This window comes from Lutzomyia longipalpis, chromosome 1, assembly GCF_024334085.1.
Source record: "Lutzomyia longipalpis isolate SR_M1_2022 chromosome 1, ASM2433408v1".
NCBI lineage: Eukaryota > Metazoa > Arthropoda > Insecta > Diptera > Psychodidae > Lutzomyia > Lutzomyia longipalpis.
The window spans coordinates 19,863,586-19,883,104 of record NC_074707.1 but is presented as its reverse complement, the minus strand read 5'-3'; the positions used below and the strand labels follow the sequence as shown (position 1 = coordinate 19,883,104).

The window sequence follows — 19,519 nt, the reverse complement described above, 5'->3', positions numbered from 1 at the left end:
CTCAACATCCTTTTCGGGGATTTCTTGTTTTTGTGATTTTTGTGGCATTTCCGCTTGGATTTTTTGAATTTTTCTAATGCAAGTATCCCCATCATGCAAATATCCTTCTGGACATTTCTGGATTGGCGACATTTGAAGAGGTTTAAATTGTCCAGGAGATTGTCCACCTGTATCTACAAGAACCGAATATTTTAATCATATTTTTGATAAAATTATTTTTCTTTTAACATTTCATTTAATTAATGGAATATTTAATAGTTTGTTACATGATTTTTTATCATTTAATTAATCACGGAAAATTCATAATATGTAGAGGAGGGTGGGGCTAATTAGGTTAGTTTACATTAATCTTAATTTGCAGGAGTTCCAGAGAGCAAGAATATTTTCCTCGTTAGATAAGTATTAAAGGAAATTAGTTGGTGTTCCACTTCGTGGCCAACACCAAGTATTGTAATCGTCGGAAAAACCGACCACCTCAGATCGGGCTCAAACTTGGTATGAGCACGTTTTAGACATCCCACATTACGAAAATGGTGGTGGAAAATTTTTGATCCGGCCGGCCTGCCGGTTATCCTGCCGGTGGTCGTCATTTTGCCTTATAACTCGAGAACGGTAACAGATAGAGACTTCCGGTTTGAAGTTTTATATAGAAATGTGGGTGTAAAATTTCATTTTTTCGCATTTTCAAAATCCAAGATGGCCGCCGTCCGCCATTTTGAAATACCGTCGATCACTTCCCTTATAGCTAGAGGTCTGAAATTTTAGTATGTTGTAGAGCTCAGTGAGACGTTTTCATCAACAATTCATACTTGAAAATCGGTCGAGCGGTTTAGCAAATATGGCGGCCTAAAGCAAAAAGTATTTTTTCGATATAACTCGAGAACGGCTTGACCGATTTTGACCATCTTGGTATCAAATGAAAGGTATTGCGAAGCCCTACAACTATCTAGAACATTTCAAGTTTCAAAAACATCCGCAAGAGGCGCTAAATTCAAAAACAAAAATTGCCTAACTTTAAGGGGCAATATCTCCGAATCCCCATTAGGCAAATCTTTTAAATTTTGATATGTTGTAGCCTGACTCAATATCTTTCACCAGTCCGAAAATGAAGAAAATTTATGTCACCGTTTAGAAGATATGGCCATTTGAAAAATTCTTGAATTTGAAAAGTTCTAAGAGCCATATCTCTTGAACGGCTTGTCCGATTTTGCTCAATTTGGTATCAAATTAAAGGTTTTGCAATTCTCTACATCTTTCTAGAACATTAGAAACCTCTAGAACCATTTCTTGAGGACGAAAAATGCGAAAAACTGTTTTGTGAAACAAAAAGCCGCCATTTTGTGTTCTAGAGGTGACCTTGAAAAGTATCAAAATTTATCCCATATTCTAGCTTATTTTAAGACCTTTCCATAACTAGTCAAGAAGTTTCTGTAGGTGTTATACAACCAGAGATATGACCATTTTTATGCATCAAATTACTGAATTTCACGAAAAAAATCAACTTTGCCTACTAATTCTGCTCACAAATCGCATTACAACGCATAAACAAACTTCTACACGTTGTGGGACACCAACTCTTATAACTGGACGCGTTATGGTTGACTTTTCTGCTATAAAACTTTGTCTTAGGCCGCTCTCGATGGGAAATAAGGCTTTTCTGAACCCTTGATTAATTAAATTAAATATGTGGAATCTTTTATCACTTGCAATGATTTTAAATAAAGATTAAAAGACTTAACACTATGACTATATAAGAGAACACTGAAATTGATGTTCAAAGTGGAGTTTTGGTTTTTTTTTATCCATTAGAAAGATTAATTTCTAATTGAATTACTTTACAGATTAGCTAAATTCGGCTAAATTCGTTAGAGACCGTTTAAAATTGATAATTGCCTCTATTTCATACCCGATTCCGTTTTCACTCCTCTCACTCTTATAACATGTCGTGCAACAACTGCCCCAAAACTAAGGCAAAATATTGCGAAAATCAAAAGAATTTTCATTTCAATTTACTTTTACTGTAAAATCCTTTTTTAACACTTCACTTTCTATTGCACAATGACACTGAATTGTGATTTAGAATAAAGGCTGCTTTTATACTAGGAGCAATGGAGATAATTTTGATGGTGAATGAGGTCAAGACTCAAGAGTTACAGCACAAGATTAATTTTTTCGCATTCTTAGAAAGCTATCTGTCTTTATTTTTAGGTACCTACATAATTATTTGCAAATTTTATGTTTTTTTTCTACGAAAAACATAAAATAATGAGTTGTATATAAAACAAACTTATCTCTATTGCAATGACAAAGGTCAGTGCGGCTGCTGATGAAGAAATTATCACAAAACCAAAATTTGAAATTATCGGGAGCATCATCGTACATATAACAGTGCCGAGAACCACTTATATTATTTTAAAGACTTTAAAGGTACCATCATAGGTAAATTTAATCAAGAATATCTATAAGGCTAAATGTGACAGATTTTGAAAAATAGATTATATATTCCGAAAGCTACATTCATCCTCTTTCTTAAGCTGGAAGATTTTTGAAAATCTTCAACCCTTAAATTTTGATAAGGGTTGAAACGAAAAAGTCGACTTGAGCGACAATCTAAATTAATCCACATTAAGGGGGGTCTCTTGGGAAATCTGTTAGAATTTACACATTTTTAATGTTGTCATTTTCTTGGGGTTTTTCTTAAACTTGGATATCCGATTATGGTTACATTTGTAGCCTAGTTATTGAAGTGTAAGAAAATCACTTTTCGCCATTTTAGGTGCGACGCCATCTTGTGGTTTTCCGACTTTTCCGCAGAACTGCCCTAAAACACAAAGGTAGGTTTTTCTCAGGATCTACTGGATGGATTTTGATGGGGTAAAAAGCAAATGAAAGAGGACATACCCGTGCAGATTTTGATGTACCAGAATTTTGAATTTCCATTCTGGGGCTGAGAAAAGTGGAAAAACGTCAAAAATACTGAAAAAAAATCACATTTTTCCACTTTTCTCAGCCCCAGAGTGGAAATTCAAAATTCTGGTACATCAAAATCTGCATTGGTATTTCCTCTTTCATTTGCTTTTTACCCCATTAAAATCCATCCAGTAGATCCTGAGAAAAACCTACCTTTGTGTTTTGCGGAAAATCTCAAGATGGCGTCGCATCTAAGATGGCGGAAAGTGATTTTATTACTCTTTAATGATAAGTCTATAAATGTCACCAACACTTGAAAACCAAGTTTAAGAAAAACCCCAAGAAAAATTAAAATATTTAATTTCACCAGCTCTCAAAAGAGACCCCCCTTAACCAATTTTGATCAACTGGGAAGTTTTGGACAGAGAAAGAGTGCAACTTTCAGAGTTTATCTTTCTTCCTGTTTTCCTGGAGATTCAAAAACGCAACCATGCGAATTAAAGTCGGAAAGTCTCTTACGCCTAGTCTTTGCCGAGATAAGTTTGTTTTATGTATTACTTTTGATTTTATATTCTTAGAAGAAAAGCATAAAAAACATAGATAGGCTTTCTAAGAATTCGTCGAATAAATCTCCGTGATGTGACTCTTTGACCTATTTTTGCACCACAATTATCAGCCATGTTCCCAGTATAAAAGAAGGCATCATTCTCAATCATAATTTAGTCTCATTACGCACCAGAAAGTGTTCGTTTAAAAAGGATTTTAAAGTGAAAGTGAAGGAAAATGAAAATTTTCTTAATTTTTGTAATTTTCTGCTCCACTTTTGGGGCAATTTTTTCCAAAAGTGTTAATCAAACACAATCAGGTGTGAAGTTTGGTTGAAAAATTTTTTAGTTTTTAAATGGATTTTTTAGTTTTCTTTTTTTTTATAAAAATTATGCTTAAAGTAAAACTATTTGGCTTTTTTTCTCTCATAAATATTTATTTCTAATTTAAAAAAAATCAGTGTTGTGTCTTCCTCGTAACTCATAGAAAAGAGAAAGGAAAAATCAGCAGTTTTCAGTGCATAAAAATAACATTTTCTTTTTATTTTAGAAAGGGTTGAAAATTGACTTTTACTAGTTATTTTGAAGTCAGACTTCGCCAAAAAATAAAAAAAGTAACTTCTGAAAAATTCTAGGATCTAAAATGTTGCATAAAACTGATTTTTTCTTAAAATATCATTAAATTATTAATAAATATTATGTTTATGCTTGATATTAGGTGAAGGAGGTGAAGGATCTAATAAAAAACCTCTTGAAATTCCGGCTACTCCAAAATGCCCAACAGGATATAGCTTGACCGATAAAGCTTGCAAGAAAATTACAGTAGCATCGCCAGCTATTCAAAGTATGTATGTAAAAACGTTTTTTACACGATATATAATAATTTGCTATGTACTTTTTCTCCCAGAAGAAGGAGACACCAGCCACCACTACCAGTTACCACAACCGTATGTACCACCTCTTCACGATGAATTTATACCTATTCAATATGAGTGTCCCCCTGGTTATACTCTGAGAGGTAAGTAAATTGCGTAAGTTGTGATGAATTTCAAACTTTTCCCAATTAACCTTCTGTACGCTGTGTCCTAAATATTCATGCACTTTGCCATAGGGTAGGTGATCGACCCCAAAGATTTTTATTAGCAAAATAATTTAATTTTTAATGGATTTTTTAAAATATTTTTATCGGGTTAATTTCGAGAAATTTTCGAAATCTTCTTAAAAGTCAAATAATAAGTTTCTCACATAGTCTCGTTTTAGCAACTCAATGCACTCATTCTTACCTTTTAGGCATTGAGATTGATCAGTAAAATGTAAATTGTTGGTGTTTTTTCGGGAAAAATCAGAGCATCCATGAAAATGAGAACTAAAGGAACAAACCGTTACGCTAATTTTTGAATTCTCATTGTTAATAACTCTTCTCCTGATGGTCTGATTGAGCTGAAAATTTCACAAAATTTTCTCAAATAATTAAGGAAGTTATTTCCAAAAGATTTGTTCTAAATGTCTCAGGATAAAAAGGACAATAGTTCGATATAATAGCTCTGGGGTCGGTCACTTACCCCTCTTGGCAATGCGAGGGTTAACACATTTTCACCTAATTCTCTCTTCTTTTAATTCTCAATAGGAACAACGTGCTATGTTAATCAATTACCTGCTATTCCAAGGTCTAATCCTTGGCCTAGCCCATATAGTTGTGTCAATGCAATGTATGGGTTGCCCTGTCCCACTGTAAGATGCCCACCTGGTTATCAGCTCTCTTATGATGGATGGTGTTGGCCAATGCAACCAATGTACCCCAATTACGGTAGATATTATTGAAAAGAAAAAAAAAACTTTGGAGTCATTTCAGCATATTCTTTTAAAGAAAACTTTTGTAGTTTTTTTTTTTTCAATAAAACAAAGAAATTTATTAAAATCATTTTATTAATTTTTTTCTTTGAAAAATATTTTCAACAAATTTTTACTTTTTCTGCTTTTTCTTGGGCCTAAATCTGTCCAAAACACTCTTGCTTTTCGATTCTAGAGGAATAAAATCTTCAGCTGGTGCCACCACGTCTTTCTCCTTGTGCTCCTCCACAATCTTCCTCTGCAACTCCCGAACGTCCTCTTTGAACTCCTTGCGCTTCTTCTCACGCTCAATTTGCTTATTTTTCGCCCTCTGGACACTCCCGCCCTTTCCTTTGGCCTTCCGCCGGGGCTCAAAGTCAATCTTCGGTGGCTTCATCAGCATCATCTTTCGCTTTGCCTCGAATCTCTCCTTGAACGTCGGGACGTCCACTTCGGCCACTTTATTGGGCTCCAATGCAATCAATTCCATGGGAATCTTCTCCAGGAGAGCGTGAACTTCATGCTCCCGCCGCTGGGAGAGACTCATAAATGGATTTGCTTCGCGAGCATCGAAATTCGGCTCACCAGCTCCGGGGACAAGGAGTGAGGTGAATCCACGTGCTGTGGAGACACCCAAGACATCCTCGTAGGGGCAGAATTGGAGTCCTGTCACATGTCCTTCGACTCTCTGACGCAGATACGGTGTAACGGCGGTTAAAGCTGAGGGTTTCCGGTAGATCTCCACAACATTGCCCATGGCGAAGCCCATTAGACCACGCTGGGAGATTGCCAGCTCCTGCACAGCTGTCCGGGTGCGATAGATGTGAAGGGGCCCAGAGAGTTGACGCAAATCCCACACACGAACACACCGATCCTGACCAGCAGTGAAGAGATTGAGCCCTGTGGAGTCTGTGGCAATGGCTGACAACGGGGCTGGATGACAAACCATCTGTGCCACGGCTTGGGGCTGGGATGGAGCCCACATGGACACCACACCCTTTGCGCCACCTAAGCAGAGGAGGGCGTTGTAGGGATTCTGACAAACTGAACGAATCCTTCCAACTTTGGCGTGGAAATTCCCCACAATTTCCCCCACGGACACATCCAGCCACGACAGGTAGCCCGTGTCGGATACTGTGGCCAGGAGGAAGTGATATGGGAGGAATTCCATTCGCTCAACACGATGGAGGCGCTTCACGCAGTGCAATTCCACGCCTTTCTTATCATAGAAGTGGACCCATTGCTTCTGAGCAGCAGCATACATTGTCTCCAGGTGCAGCCAAGAAACATCCACAACCTCCTCCATCACGTTTGTCTCGCAGTGCAACTTCTTCCGCACCCAGTCAAGTGCAGCCACATGCCCCTTCCTTCCGCCCAGCAGGAGATGTCGTCCATTCCGGGTGTAGCGCATGCGATAAGCCCCAAAATCCAGCTTCAGCTCAAATGCCTTCGTGGCAGCTGTGATGTCCACATTCTCCCGAATCTCTCCCTGTGTGTACTCTGCTGTCTCCTCACCCTCATCTGGTTCAATGAAACCCTCTCCCTCAGTGAGGAGAATCTCCGTCCGGGCAGCTTGTTCTGTGGCAAATTCATGATAAATTTCCTTTTTCCGCAATTTAGCTCTGTGGAAATTCCCTTTGACCCCGGTGGCATCTGCCCCAGTGCCCCTGGAATGCTTCTCTAGGGCTTCCTTGTCGATCGGAGCTGGGCCTTGGAACTTCTTCCCGCCCCTTCGACGGAAAACTCTCCCTTGATTCGGATTGAATTTCTGGTCGAATTTTTTGTTTTGGAATTTCCCTTTTGGCCTAAACTTCCCAAAGGGTCTCTCCTTGTTCACTACCACTATTTCTTGTTGTCCTTTGACCTTTTGGGGCTTCTCCACGGCTTCCTGATCCGGCCGACCTGTGTCCACGAAGAACATCTCTGTTTCCTGGGCAAGGGATTAAAGGAAAATATAAGACAACTACCTCGGTAGATGGGAAATTCTTTAATTGTTCTATTCGTACCATTTTGTGATTTTTTGGATGGATTTTTCTTGAGAATTTTAGAGATTTATTTGATAAAAAACGCACATGGTTTGTTTTTCCTAAAGAACTGCCAAAAAACTATCATGCGAGTAAGTTAGTGTGTCCCAAAATGATTGCAATTTATTAGTGAGGCTCATAAAAAGCAACATAACTAATTTTTTCTTTTCTCTGCTCTTTAAGAATTTTATAATTTCTAATTTTAATTCCTTGAATCAATTAAAGATTACCGCGATTAAATAAATAAGCATAAAAATCATAAAATGAGTAAGAAAATGCATGAAACATAAGTTTCGGTCGTGACACATGGATGTTTCAGGCGCGTGTGAGAAACATAAATCATTTCATCTCACTCTCGCACACACATGCGTATCTTGTGTCTTGTTCTCGAACCAAAAAGAGGTTTGTTTTTGACAGAGTAAAAATTTTTCCTCTTCAAAAATTGATAATTTAATTAGCTGTCCCTGTGTGAATTAGTGATAAGGACACCAGGATAACGTCTGAGAGTGCCAGTGACGCATCCCTAATGTGCCGTACGCAGTGATTTCCATGGGTTTTCACGGGAAATCTGGACATTGTTTTCCTGACACGCAAGTAAATGCATTTTCGTGGCTTCACTGCTGAAGTAGCGCCCCAATTCCCGGACAACTGAGGCATTTGTAGCGTGACGCACGGCAATCAACGGCAATGGGGCTTCTTTTTGCAAAACTGTGGAGCCTCTTTGGGAATGAAGGTGAGTCCCAGGGCCTCTGTGGCATGTCTCATTCGATCGACATTCCAGGCACCCAGAGACGTGGAGGAAAGTCTCAACTGTGCAAAGAAATTTTTACTTTCTAATCTTTGCTCCGTGAGGGTCGCTCTCAATTTTATTGCTATCGCACTGACCCATTGAGCAGCATAGCCAGCATAATTTCAAAATGTTCCCAATGCTGACTGCTGTGGAATATTTCCTATAGGCGGGATTTTCCATTATTGACTTTCTCCTCAATTTCTTGCAAATCCCAAACAGAGGAAGATAAATAAATCTTCCTGACTCTCGCAGAAGTTGCTTCAGAAGACAAAGAGTCTTTGCAAGAGAATCCCTAAAAGAAGCTTAAAGGGTCAGGAAAGACAAGGATTTGGTGGGTACAGGAAACTTCCCAAATTGCCCCATTTGTCCCACAAAAAGGTGCACCGTGGCTTCTTCTTTTTTGCCAAGAATACTCCATTTATCCACTAATTCACACTCAAGCGATGCAGAAGAATCAACAACGGAGAGCGTGTGAAGGTATTTTCACTCCCTACAGTTCGTCTTTTGCTCGATTCTTCTCAACAAACTCATTGTCTGGGTCTCCAATAGGTTTAGCATTGTTTCACGAAATACTCAGATAAGGAATCTTTCACGAAAGATTCAAGTTATTTAAAAGTTTTGATTATATTTGTTGAATGTTTCAAAAATGAAAAATAAATTTTTGAAAGTTAAAAATTCACTAAAAATAAATGAAATCTTGAAATTAGGTCTTCTTGTCTTTTATTTCCTTCATTTCTTGCTTTAGCTGATGTTTCGAGTCAGATGGGGTCTTCCGCAGGTCTTTGAAGTATCCAAAAAACAGAAGTAAAGAAAAGCCAAATTCCTTCTTTTTATTTTCTTGAAGTTTTCTATAAAATAAAAATAAAATTATCTGAGAAGCTGGAAAACATTATTAAAATCTTGTTGATTTTTTTTTAAGATGACTGCTATTTTTTCGTATTTCCGTACTTTTCATGAACAAATTGGTATGAGAGAAAAAAAATCAATTTTGTGGCTCGATTTGTTCTCTAAATTCTAAAGAAATTGTGGTAAAAAAATATCTAAAATTTTTTTCTAAAAGTTGTTGACCGATTCGAATAAAACTTTAAGGAAATATAGTTCTTCTTGACCAAAGAAATTTTCAGGAATTTTTAGATCATACAGTTTCTTAGACATAAATCATAAAAAAAATAATCCGATTTGAAGAAAATATTTTTCTGAATTTCCATTGATTCTTAAACATTATTTCCACAAGTTTTTATCAAAATCGGTTCAATAGATTCTGCACAATAAATTTAAATGTGAACTAAAATCGCTTTAAAAAAAAATATGGCGTCTTCGAAATGTAAATTCTGAAATTTTGGAAATTTTCATTTGAACAAATTTCAAAATTTCAAAGACTAATTTTTCTTATCAAAATCGATCAAGGCGTCTTGCAATCAAAGTGATTTTGCAGCAATTCTCTTTTGCAAGTTGTGTGATAAAAATAAATCATTGTGATAATAAATCAACAAGTCAATTAATTTATCTCATAAATCTGCTCTAGATTTTAATTAGAAGTTGAGACTAGAGTGTTTGTTTCGCCTATTTTATGTGAAGTTTTTAAGGTTTTGAGGCCTTCGTAGCACTTTTTTTCACTTAAGAGATTTAGTTTCCTTGACGGACGTTTGTTTAAAGTTCTATAAAAATCTAAAATTCTTAAATTCTAAATTGAATTAATTCTTAAATTCTTTTGCACTTTCTATTTCAAAAATTTTTATAGCATCAAAAACATAAAAAATAAATATATATATTTTTAAGTTTATAAAAGCCATTCAAAGATATTTTATATATTAATAAAAAATTGCAATAATTTGTGAAATTTTTCCCATAAAGTCCTTTTAATAGTTTATTTGGCAAAAAAATGTCTCAATTTCCGCAACATTTAATTTTGCAATGACGTAACTTTCTTCCTACTCCATTCAATCGCTTTTTATGCGCGCATTTATCGAGAGAAAGATCTCACACACGGTGGCCTATCAAATGGCCCGCTACGCGTGTCAACGTGCCTATTTGACGCAATCAAATACGCTTTAGTTTGTAAAAGAAAATAATCATTGTCTCTCCCCCCGTGTAGAAAATACTTTAGAAAATTGTTTTATTAACAAAACAATTTTAACGACTTGTGCGGAAAATTTGCAACACGTTTCCCCCCATTGTAGGTACACCGAAAAATAGAAGTTTTACAATCAGAAATTTGACTCATCCATCACACATACACAGAACACACGCGGGGGGGGGGGAGGTACAACATGTAACAAGAAGCCAAATAAATCATCAAGAACGACGTTTAATATCACGCACTGATAAGAAAGTGACGTGGAGGTGGCAGAAAGTTTTCTTGTGAGAAAAGCGCGCGCTTCTCCGAAAATTCCACAAACATCAAAGAAAATCTTTTACTGTAATACATATGGCAAAAGGGATCCCCAAGGCGAGAAGAGCGTTGTGTAAAATCTCCTGAAAATTTGAAGCATTTTTCAGGCATTTCCCGTGAATAATTCATAAACTTCCAAAACCTTCCTGACGAGAAAAAGAAATGTAATTCTTGGCATTCTGACCACGCGAGAAGGGCATTTCTTCGAGAAAATAAAAACAAAAAAAGAATTACAAAATCACGTCACGGAAATTCATCAAATACGCGCAAAGTAAAAAAAAACACCGACACGATAATTGATTAATTCGGTAAATGGTTGGCCCCCTCACATTGCTGTTTGGAAGAGGGGAAAAATGTGCAAATTGAGTTATGTGTCTTCCATTTGAGATGACCACTTCATGACAATTTTCTCGTGGATGGTTTGACCGCAAAAAGTTCAGCAAGAGATGCGCTAATTGAGCGAGGAAAATCTCCTCAGTGTGTGTCGTCTGAGAAGACACAAAAAGCAGCTGGATGTAATTAAATTAAAGACATCAGTGGCCAAGTTCAAGATCTCTCGCAGCACCTGTAGACGCTAGGGCGGGCAATTTTGTCCGAGATGGTCCAAAAAATCTCGCTTCACCTGCTTTTTGGGCATTTTTGTCAGGGGTGTAGTCAGAGAGGATGTTTAGGTGTCTGAAGACTTCATAAAAATTCTGGAAGTTCAGGCTATCCTGTAGAGGTGAAAAGAAATTATTTTGAAACTAAAATAATCATTAAAAAAATTACAAATAATATTAATTTGTTTTATAAAAAAAATTTTAAATGAAGAAAAAACGACAAATATTTAAAAGAAACGTCAAACGTTAGAAAAACAACATCAAACATTTGGAAATGTCAAAGTTTTAAAACAAATCGTCAGACGTTGAAAAACACGTAAAAACGATGTAAAAACTTTAAAAGAAGCGTCAGTCGAAGCGAACGTTTACTGTTGAAAAAAAAACTGTCAAATTTAGAAAAGATACGTCAAAAATTTAAAATTCTTCTTTTCAAAAGAATCACGCGCAAATTGTCAAACGTTAAAAATTAAAATCAATCTTTAGAAGAGAAATGTCAAATGTTAGAAAAGCAACATTAAACATTTGGAAATGTCAATCGTTAAAAAAAGCGTCGAACGTTAAAACGAACGTTCACTGCTAGAAAAAAATCAAATTATTACAGGAAATGTCAAAAAATTCAAAATTCTTCTATTCAAAAAAATCACAGCTGAAAATTGTCAAATTTTTGAAATTAATATCAATCGTTAGAAGAGAAAAATCAATTTTTTTTACAAAATATTGTAAAGCAGTTTTAAATCAATTTTAATGTAAAAAAAATATCCTTAAATACCTCATTGAATAAATTTCTGGCTACGCCCCTGTTCACTGCCCTTCCTTTCTTTACTTTTTATTTATAAATCTCTTCTACACTTCCTCCCGAAGATTTCTTTTCAATATGAAGATTTTTTGCTTAAAAAGAACCACAAAATGAAACTTTTACGACAAATTTTATATCGAATTTGTTTGACTTTGCAATTTCCCCTCAAGTCACTGAAAAAACTTCCAAAATAATCGTAAAATTAATTGCAAGAATGTAGTTTTGTCTCACGGTGTGGGTGGTGAATGAGGACACCCAGTGTGAGAGCAAAAAAAAAACTGTTCTCTCTGGGTCAAGAAAGAGACCTCGGCGGAGAGTTGATGGTATTTTGCATATAGCAAGAGTTTTGTTAGCACTTCCAAGATCAAATACAAAAGTTTCTTTTCGCCACACGAAAATGCATTGAATTCAGCGCTACATTGCAAAAGTTTTAGTTTGTACTTGAAAGTAGATTTTTCATTTTAGTTTTTTTTTCCTTAAAGGGTGTCCTTTTTCGCTCCTTAAACTTCTAAAAGATTTTTGAAAGTTTGAAAAATTCTTCGAGATTGACATGAAAAGTCGTTTAAAATTTTTTAGAGATGATTATAAATTTTAAGGGAGTATGTATTGCTCCTTTAACCCTTTATAAAATTTGAAACTTTTAAAATTCCTTCGAGGTATTCAGGAAAGACAGGAATATTCGCTATTTGTTTAAAAAAAAAAAAAAGAAAATTGCATTGAAAAGGATTTTTTTTTAAATTTTCAAACAGCATTTAAATTAAATCGATTTAATTTCATTAAATATTAAATTATTCAATATTTTGGTTTAAAATTTAATATTGAATATTAAATTGAAAAATTAATAAGGCAAAATTACTCTCTGGAGCAACAATTTAATCAATATTTAATCAAGCAATAAATATATTTTTTTAAATAAATATTTTGCATAAATTCAAAGCAATTCTGTTGCTTCTCTGAAATTAGAACAATTCCACTTTACATGTTCCATTTGTTGAGCTACAAAACATTGCATTGAGATGAGAATACCTCCGCCGTGTCTTCCTCTTATACAGCATCAAAGACATAATGCTTAATTCTAACCAATTAAGAGCTATTTTGTGCAAATTTTGTAAAGCTCACAACTTAATAAATTGTATAAAGTGCTGTAATATGTACACATATACATAATAATTTAAATTTATACATATTGTAGTTTTGTGCAGAGAACTTTGCTCTCAAGAAGTGAATGAAGTTTAATTTCTTGACAAATTTTCTCTTCAAATTCTTGTGAAAATGTCTTTCTGACGAATGAGAATGAAGAGAATTCTTTGCTAAAAAGTGATTAAAATGTTGCAAAACTGCGATGGTTTTATTTACATTCTTCTTCTCCCTCTCTACACCGACCGATGAGAAAGGAAATTTCGTTCTTTGGATTGCTTGAAGGAGAATTTTGTATCTTTTAAAGTTCTTCTTGTAGAATTTCTTTCATTTTAAGGAGAAACACTCAAGGGAATTTTCTTAGCTCATGAGAAATGTTCGTCTGACCTTCTTTTGCACGGCAATAGGGGAGGATATTTCCGTTTCTTTTTCTAATAAAAAAAGAAATCTACATTAGACAATGAAGAGTCAGATCCACGAAGAAGTTTTTTTTTTATCTGTATTCAAAGTATCGTTTTTTTTTGCAAAGAAAGAATCTAAAAAGGAACCGACGATGAATGATTCACGGGCAAAAGGGTTTCGCTTGGAATTTCCGTTTTAGCTCAATACGTGCTATATTTTTAATCAGATAAAAACAATGAAGTTTACCCCCTATTATAATGGGCCATCACCCCTACTCTCTGCTTGTCTTTCCACAGAACACAAATTAGTAATGGTTGGCCTGGATAATGCGGGTAAAACGACCATCCTGTATCAATATTTAATGAATGAAGTCGTTCATACGAGTCCAACGATTGGATCCAATGTCGAAGAGGTTTGTTCTTCTTCTTCTCCTTTTAAATCCAACATGTGGGGGAGGGTGGCTCTAAAATTCAATTTTTTTTCTTTCGTTCCTCTGTAGGTCGTTTTTAGGAATATTCACTTCATTGTGTGGGACCTTGGAGGTCAGCAAAGTCTTCGAGCTGCCTGGAGCACGTACTACACAAATACAGAGGTGAGTGGAGTTATTTCTTTGATATTATTGTTGGCTGTTGGATTAGGGAAAATTGACGTTTTGTGGTAAAGAATTGTAATAAAAGAAATTGAAACTTTTTACATTTTAAAATTTAAAAAGTTTTGGGAGGATTTATATATAATGTAACGAGGTAAATTGTCGCTTCGCTCCAATTTTCCTCGCCCCGCTTCGCGGGGGGTTTTGCGCTTCGCGCAAATTATAGAGAGAAAAAATTGTGATGATTTATAAGTATGATTGGGCACACTCATCAAACCCAAAGAAAAAAAATTTGCAAAGAGAAGAAATCATTTTCATACAACATTTCCGGTGCCAAATTCAAAAATTCGCAAAAACTGTATGAAATCTATATGGTGGCTACCTGAAGGGGGGCTTTGGGGGGAAAATGAATACGGCCACTCGAAACCGCCTGATATAAGGAACCTCTGTACCAAATTTCATCACGATCGGTCAAACGGTGTAGATTTATATAGCCGAACACGACTGATTACCAACAAACAGACCTTTCTTTATTATATAGATATGGTTGAAATTTTATTATTTATTATTTTATTCGATTTTTTTTAATTTCTTATACAATATCAGAGAAATACATATATAATTCCTACAAATAATTTCCAATGTTTCCATTATGTCTTTCGTATTCAAGTCATAAATCGAATAAATAGGCAGAGAAGACACAAGCATTGGTATCATGAACGATATTTGCATTACATATCTCACATGAACTTGATGCAAAGAATTAATTAACTTTAAGAAGAGAAATAGAATTTAGAGAAGCTCAGGCTTTTGATCGAATTTTAATGTCTTTCATTTTGTGGTATATTTAGCAATTTTATTTGATTTGATTTGAATTTTTTAAAATTTTAAAGAAGCTTTTAAATGTCAGACTTTTCCTTCCGTGTTGAATAAATTAGTAAAAAGTAAAAGTTTTTATTTGGTTCAAAATCGCTTAAATGAAATCATTTTGTTGAGAAATAGAGTTCATCGTTTAAGGTCAGATAAGATGGACTGATGTTCATAAATAGAGTAACATAGAGTATCTGTTGAAATTAATGGGAACAGTAGTTTCAGCACACAAGAGAATTCCTTAAAAAATGATTCAAAAGGAAGTGTTAATGTTAAACTGATTATAGAAGTTAGAAATTCTCATTCAGAAGAAACTAAATAAGAGACGAAAAGAGTTTAAATATTAGTTTCAATTTTGCCATAGAAATTTGTTGATTTTTCATTGAAAAATTGCAGTTTTATTACTAAACTTTTAATACTTTAAAAGGGCTAATAAATGGAATAAATTGAAATGTTATTTACTCGAAAATTGATCTTAAAGACGAATTTTACACGACTAGTCTAAATTGAGAATATAACTTTTTTATGTTCTTAAGGCAAACACAAGACGTTAACAATTTTATGTTTTCTCATATTTCGCTAAACTTTTGTTGAACGTTTTATGTTTCGTGATTTGCGGAACAGTTTTCTAGTTTTCCGTGGAATTAGTTTTTCACGTTCAGGGAACTTTTATTGGTTATTCATGTTCTGCGAAACTATTCTATTTTCTAATGTTTCGTACGTAAATATCGGATTGTACAAGATCTGTGGGTTATGTTGCTTTTACGTGTTTAGGAAAGGTTTTTCTGGTTCTCGTGAATTAGTTCCAGTTTTCTTTCGTTCGGTAAATTTTTCTGGTTTTTGTGATTCGTTGAACTATTTTCAATTTTTCACGTTCGGTTAATTTTGTCGAGATATTCGAAATTTGGGAAATGATATTTTGGATTCTAGGAATTAGTTTCGAGTTTTCCACGTTACACGGTTTTGGTTTTTCATATTCTGTTTGATAATTTCTCGTGTTTCGTTGCATTATTTTCGAATGTTTCTCGTTTTGAAGTTTTTTTTCCTGGATTTCTCGTGTTTGCGAAACCATTTTATTGTTTCTCGTGTTTCGCGGATTTGGTTAAGGATCTTTGTTGTTCGTGAATTTTGTATTTATTTTTGTTTAGCTGGATTAAATTACGGAAGTTTTGGATATTTCTGGTATTTTTTTTTATAGTTCCGGTTTCTTCTGTTTCTTCAGATAAATTTAGGTTTTATGCGTTACTTTAAAACATAATTCTTGTGTCCCTTTTTTTAAAATCAGAATTGTTTCATAAAGTATCCAATAAAGAGATATTTAAAGAATTCCTCTAATTTCTTTTCAAACTAATTAAACTTTTTTCATAAAAAAAGAAGAATTAAAAAAAAATGTTCAAATATTTTGTGCAATAGTCTCTAAATATTTGTATTGTGATTTCAACAGAGCCTTTTGTTTACTTTCATTTTGGTGTAAAGAAGCGTGCTAATGCGTTGAAATGGAAAATGATATAATAAAATAAAATAAACCACAATTCATACTACCTATTATTTGTCTCATATACATATAATGTAGGTATTATTTGGTGTGTGTGCGATAGACTTCCTCGTGTCATGTCCATCAATTTATGGAGTAATTAAGGCACATCCATTGAATGGTTGTCAATTTAGAAATCAAATAAAACTCCTTGTAATCCACTCCGTCCCATGGGTCGGGGTGGAATTAAATGTTTACGACGTTATATATAGGGGAGGTAGTAGCGTAGCCTATGGTGGTTAGTTGGGACTGCATGAATTGAGTTTTGCGTGTCCCCTTTGTGTTTTGCAGTTCATTATCATGGTGATAGATTCGACAGATAGGGAAAGGCTGGCGGTGACGCGCGAGGAACTCTATCGGATGCTCCAGCATGAGGATTTGGCCAAAGCGAGTTTACTAGTTTATGCGAATAAACAAGACTTAAAGGGCTCCATGAGTGCCGCAGAAATATCCCGACAATTGGATTTAACGTCCATCAAGAAGCATCAATGGCACATACAGGCGTGTTGTGCTCTCACTGGAGAAGGGTAAGGAAGTCCATCTGTCTGATGGTTTCTTTTTTTGAGCGAGAAGACCTCCTGTCGCATCCTCGTGGGTGAGGGTTTGTTTGAAGGTTTAAGAGGATGACGAAGGGAAGTTGTTTGAGTAATTACAGAGCGTCTAACATTGCGTTTTGTCCTCTTTTTTCTTCCTGTTGCTGCTGCTGCTGCTGTGGCCACATTCGGACAGACTCTACCAAGGACTCGAATGGATTGGGCAGAGAATTAAGAAAAAATGACAACCAGATGAGTAATTGTGTGGGGTGGAACATTTAACCGAAACTAAATTGTATTAATATGTAAGTTAATTTAATTGATGATGCGCGTGTGGGTGGGAGTTGTACAAGAAGAGAAGAACGAAGTGTGGTGCGGAGAAAGTCAACCTTAAGAGGGAAAATTGTTTTCCAGTAAAATGATTTTACGTAAAAAAAAATTAACCATCTGTGGTGGACATTATTCAATTTCTCCACGCAAAAATCTATCATGCATGTTTCTTTTTGTAATACAAAAGAGAAGAAAAAAATAACGAAAAAAAAATCTCCCAAATTCCGCAAATTCCTTCAAGTGTGGTGTAAAAAAAATGAAAATGAGAAAATTATTGATGAGTTGACGACAAAGACATATTAGTTAATTATTAAATCTACTTTTATTTCTTTTTGCCAATCCCCTGTGCTCCCTGAGAATAATATAAATTTTTGAGATTTAAGAGAATGTTGTTTAATGCTGTAAACTATTTTTTTGCTTTCTTGTTTAAATGTGAAAGAGTAATGTAAAAGAAAACATTGAAGGAGATAAAATCTATTTGAGGGACATTGTTGTACATATATTTTCACTGTGGAGTGAGAGAAAAAGTGAGACATTAAAGTAATTATACGATTTTAGAGGTTTTGTTAATGTCTTATCAGCACATCCAGAGAGATACTACACCCATCCCCGCGTGTGGCCCTTGAAGTGATGCCACGGGCAGTGTTCGCGGAGTGAATGTTATTTAGTCAGCAGCCGCCCAGTGATTATTTAGTTAGGCACGGTGTGGCTGTAAGTACGTCCTATACGTCACACGCGACAGAGTCATCAAATCGAACCAGTTAGCACTTCACTGCGTCAACGATTTGTTGATTAGCAATCTCATTGGTTTCGTTGTGTGTGGAATTGAATAAATCAAGTCAAGGAGCAGCAAAAGATTGTGATTTTGTGTGGTCAATTGATACGCAATTCACTCACTATCAATAAGCTTTCAATTATCTTTATTTTTATCAATGACGAACTACATTTGTCTCTTTTGCTTTACTTCCTACTGATAAGACTCTAGCTAGAGAAATGAAAGGAATAATTTAAAAAAAATTCTTTTAGGAAATTCTACAATTAAAGAGCTAAAAGAAAACAAATTTTGTAACTAAATGAAAAATTCAGAATCAGCTAAATCACTTAAGGGGGGTCTCTTGGGAAATCTGTTAGAATTTACACATATTTAATGTTGCAATTTTTGGGTTTTTTTCTTAAACTTGGATATCCGATTATGGTTACATTTGTAGCCTAGTTATTGAAGTGTAAGAAAATCACTTTTCGCCATTTTAGGTCCGACGCCATCTTGTGATTTTCCAACTTTTCCACAGAACTGCCTTAAAACACAAAGGTAGGTTTTTCTCAGGATCTACTGGATGGATTTTGATGGGGTAAAAAGCAAATGAAAGAGGAAATACCAATGCAGATTTTGATGTAGCGGAATTTTGAATTTCCATCCTGGGGCTGAGAAAAGTGGAAAAACGTCAAAAAATCTGAACAAAAGTCACATTTTTCAACTTTTCTCAGCTCCAGAATGGAAATTAAAAATTCCGCTACATCAAAATCTGCATTGGTATTTCCTCTTTCATTTGCTTTTGACCCCATCAAAATCCATCCAGTAGATCCTGAGAAAAACCTACCTTTGTGTTTTGAGGAAAATCTCAAGATGGCGTCGCACCTAAGATGGCGGAAAGTGATTTTCTTACTCTTTAATGATAAGTCTTTAAATGTCACCAACACTTGAAAACCGAGTTTAAGAAAAACCTTAAGAAAAATTAAAATATTTAATTTCACTAGCTCTCAAAAGAGACCCCCCTTAAAGAAGTTTATTCAATTTAGTGCAGAATTAAAGAAAATAATCGGAACAATTAAAGAAAAATCATAAATCGCCAGATTTACTATTCTCTCCGCTAAAAAAAAAAACAGAAAATTTAGCAAAAAGTATCTAAAAATGCAATTAACCCTTGGAGGATTTTGCTGACCAAAGTGACCAAATCGACCTTTTTCAATCGCCACAGAATTAAAATCTATTTAACATTTCGTGATAATTTATGCATCTGTCTATATAGGGAAGTTTCATTACTTTAAAATTTTCGAAAATTACTTGGAAAAATATTTTCTTTTGACAGAAAATGAAGGTCAAACTTTTGAGGTTAGAAACCTCGATCCTCCAAGTGTTAATGACGTCCAGGGTTGGGCGGTTTGTTTACATTTTTACATTTTACATGCTTTTTTACATGTAAACAATTCCTTTCTTTACATGCATTTTTTCTTTACATA

General features: G+C 34.9%; 3 protein-coding genes across 4 annotated transcripts; 2 read left to right on the top strand and 1 right to left on the bottom strand.

The window, feature by feature from the left end:
* The first annotated feature begins 3,633 nt into the window (after positions 1 to 3,633).
* Positions 3,634 to 5,376, top strand: LOC129796887 (uncharacterized). 2 transcript variants are annotated; one of them, XM_055839020.1, is made up of 4 exons: positions 3,634 to 3,775; positions 4,174 to 4,299; positions 4,366 to 4,473; positions 5,083 to 5,376. In XM_055839020.1, exons 1-4 carry the CDS (start codon positions 3,694 to 3,696, stop codon positions 5,274 to 5,276), a joined length of 510 nt encoding a protein of 169 aa, XP_055694995.1. In that variant the 5' UTR covers positions 3,634 to 3,693; the 3' UTR covers positions 5,277 to 5,376. The 2 variants fall into 2 exon arrangements, with proteins under 2 accessions (XP_055694995.1, XP_055694994.1); XM_055839019.1 differs by having other exon boundaries at positions 4,363 to 4,473.
* LOC129796791 (WD repeat-containing protein 46) lies at positions 5,364 to 7,389 on the bottom strand. The gene is made up of 2 exons (XM_055838874.1): positions 7,292 to 7,389; positions 5,364 to 7,215 (listed from the first exon to the last, which is right to left on the bottom strand). Exons 1-2 carry the CDS (start codon positions 7,292 to 7,294, stop codon positions 5,419 to 5,421), a joined length of 1,800 nt encoding a protein of 599 aa, XP_055694849.1. The 5' UTR covers positions 7,295 to 7,389; the 3' UTR covers positions 5,364 to 5,418.
* Positions 7,390 to 7,671: 282 nt separating this feature from the next.
* Positions 7,672 to 17,838, top strand: LOC129796885 (ADP-ribosylation factor-like protein 5B). Its single transcript, XM_055839017.1, has 5 exons — positions 7,672 to 8,042; positions 13,722 to 13,837; positions 13,925 to 14,017; positions 16,710 to 16,945; positions 17,148 to 17,838. The coding sequence occupies exons 1-5, from the start codon at positions 7,997 to 7,999 to the stop codon at positions 17,194 to 17,196; spliced, it is 540 nt and encodes a 179-aa protein (XP_055694992.1). The 5' UTR covers positions 7,672 to 7,996; the 3' UTR covers positions 17,197 to 17,838.
* Positions 17,839 to 19,519: the final 1,681 nt, after the last annotated feature.

Bases quoted from the DNA above. Each gene is read 5' to 3' on its own strand.
- LOC129796887 (XM_055839019.1), top strand. From the start codon at position 3,694: ATGAAAATTTTCTTAATTTTTGTAATTTTCTGCTCCACTTTTGGGGCA. The intron at 4,300-4,362 runs GTATGTATGTAA...TTTTTCTCCCAG, and splicing joins AGCATCGCCAGCTATTCAAA to AAGAAGGAGACACCAGCCAC. The intron at 4,474-5,082 runs GTAAGTAAATTG...AATTCTCAATAG, and splicing joins CCCTGGTTATACTCTGAGAG to GAACAACGTGCTATGTTAAT.
- LOC129796885 (XM_055839017.1), top strand. From the start codon at position 7,997: ATGGGGCTTCTTTTTGCAAAACTGTGGAGCCTCTTTGGGAATGAAG. The intron at 8,043-13,721 runs GTGAGTCCCAGG...GTCTTTCCACAG, and splicing joins GAGCCTCTTTGGGAATGAAG to AACACAAATTAGTAATGGTT. The intron at 16,946-17,147 runs GTAAGGAAGTCC...ACATTCGGACAG, and splicing joins TGTGCTCTCACTGGAGAAGG to ACTCTACCAAGGACTCGAAT.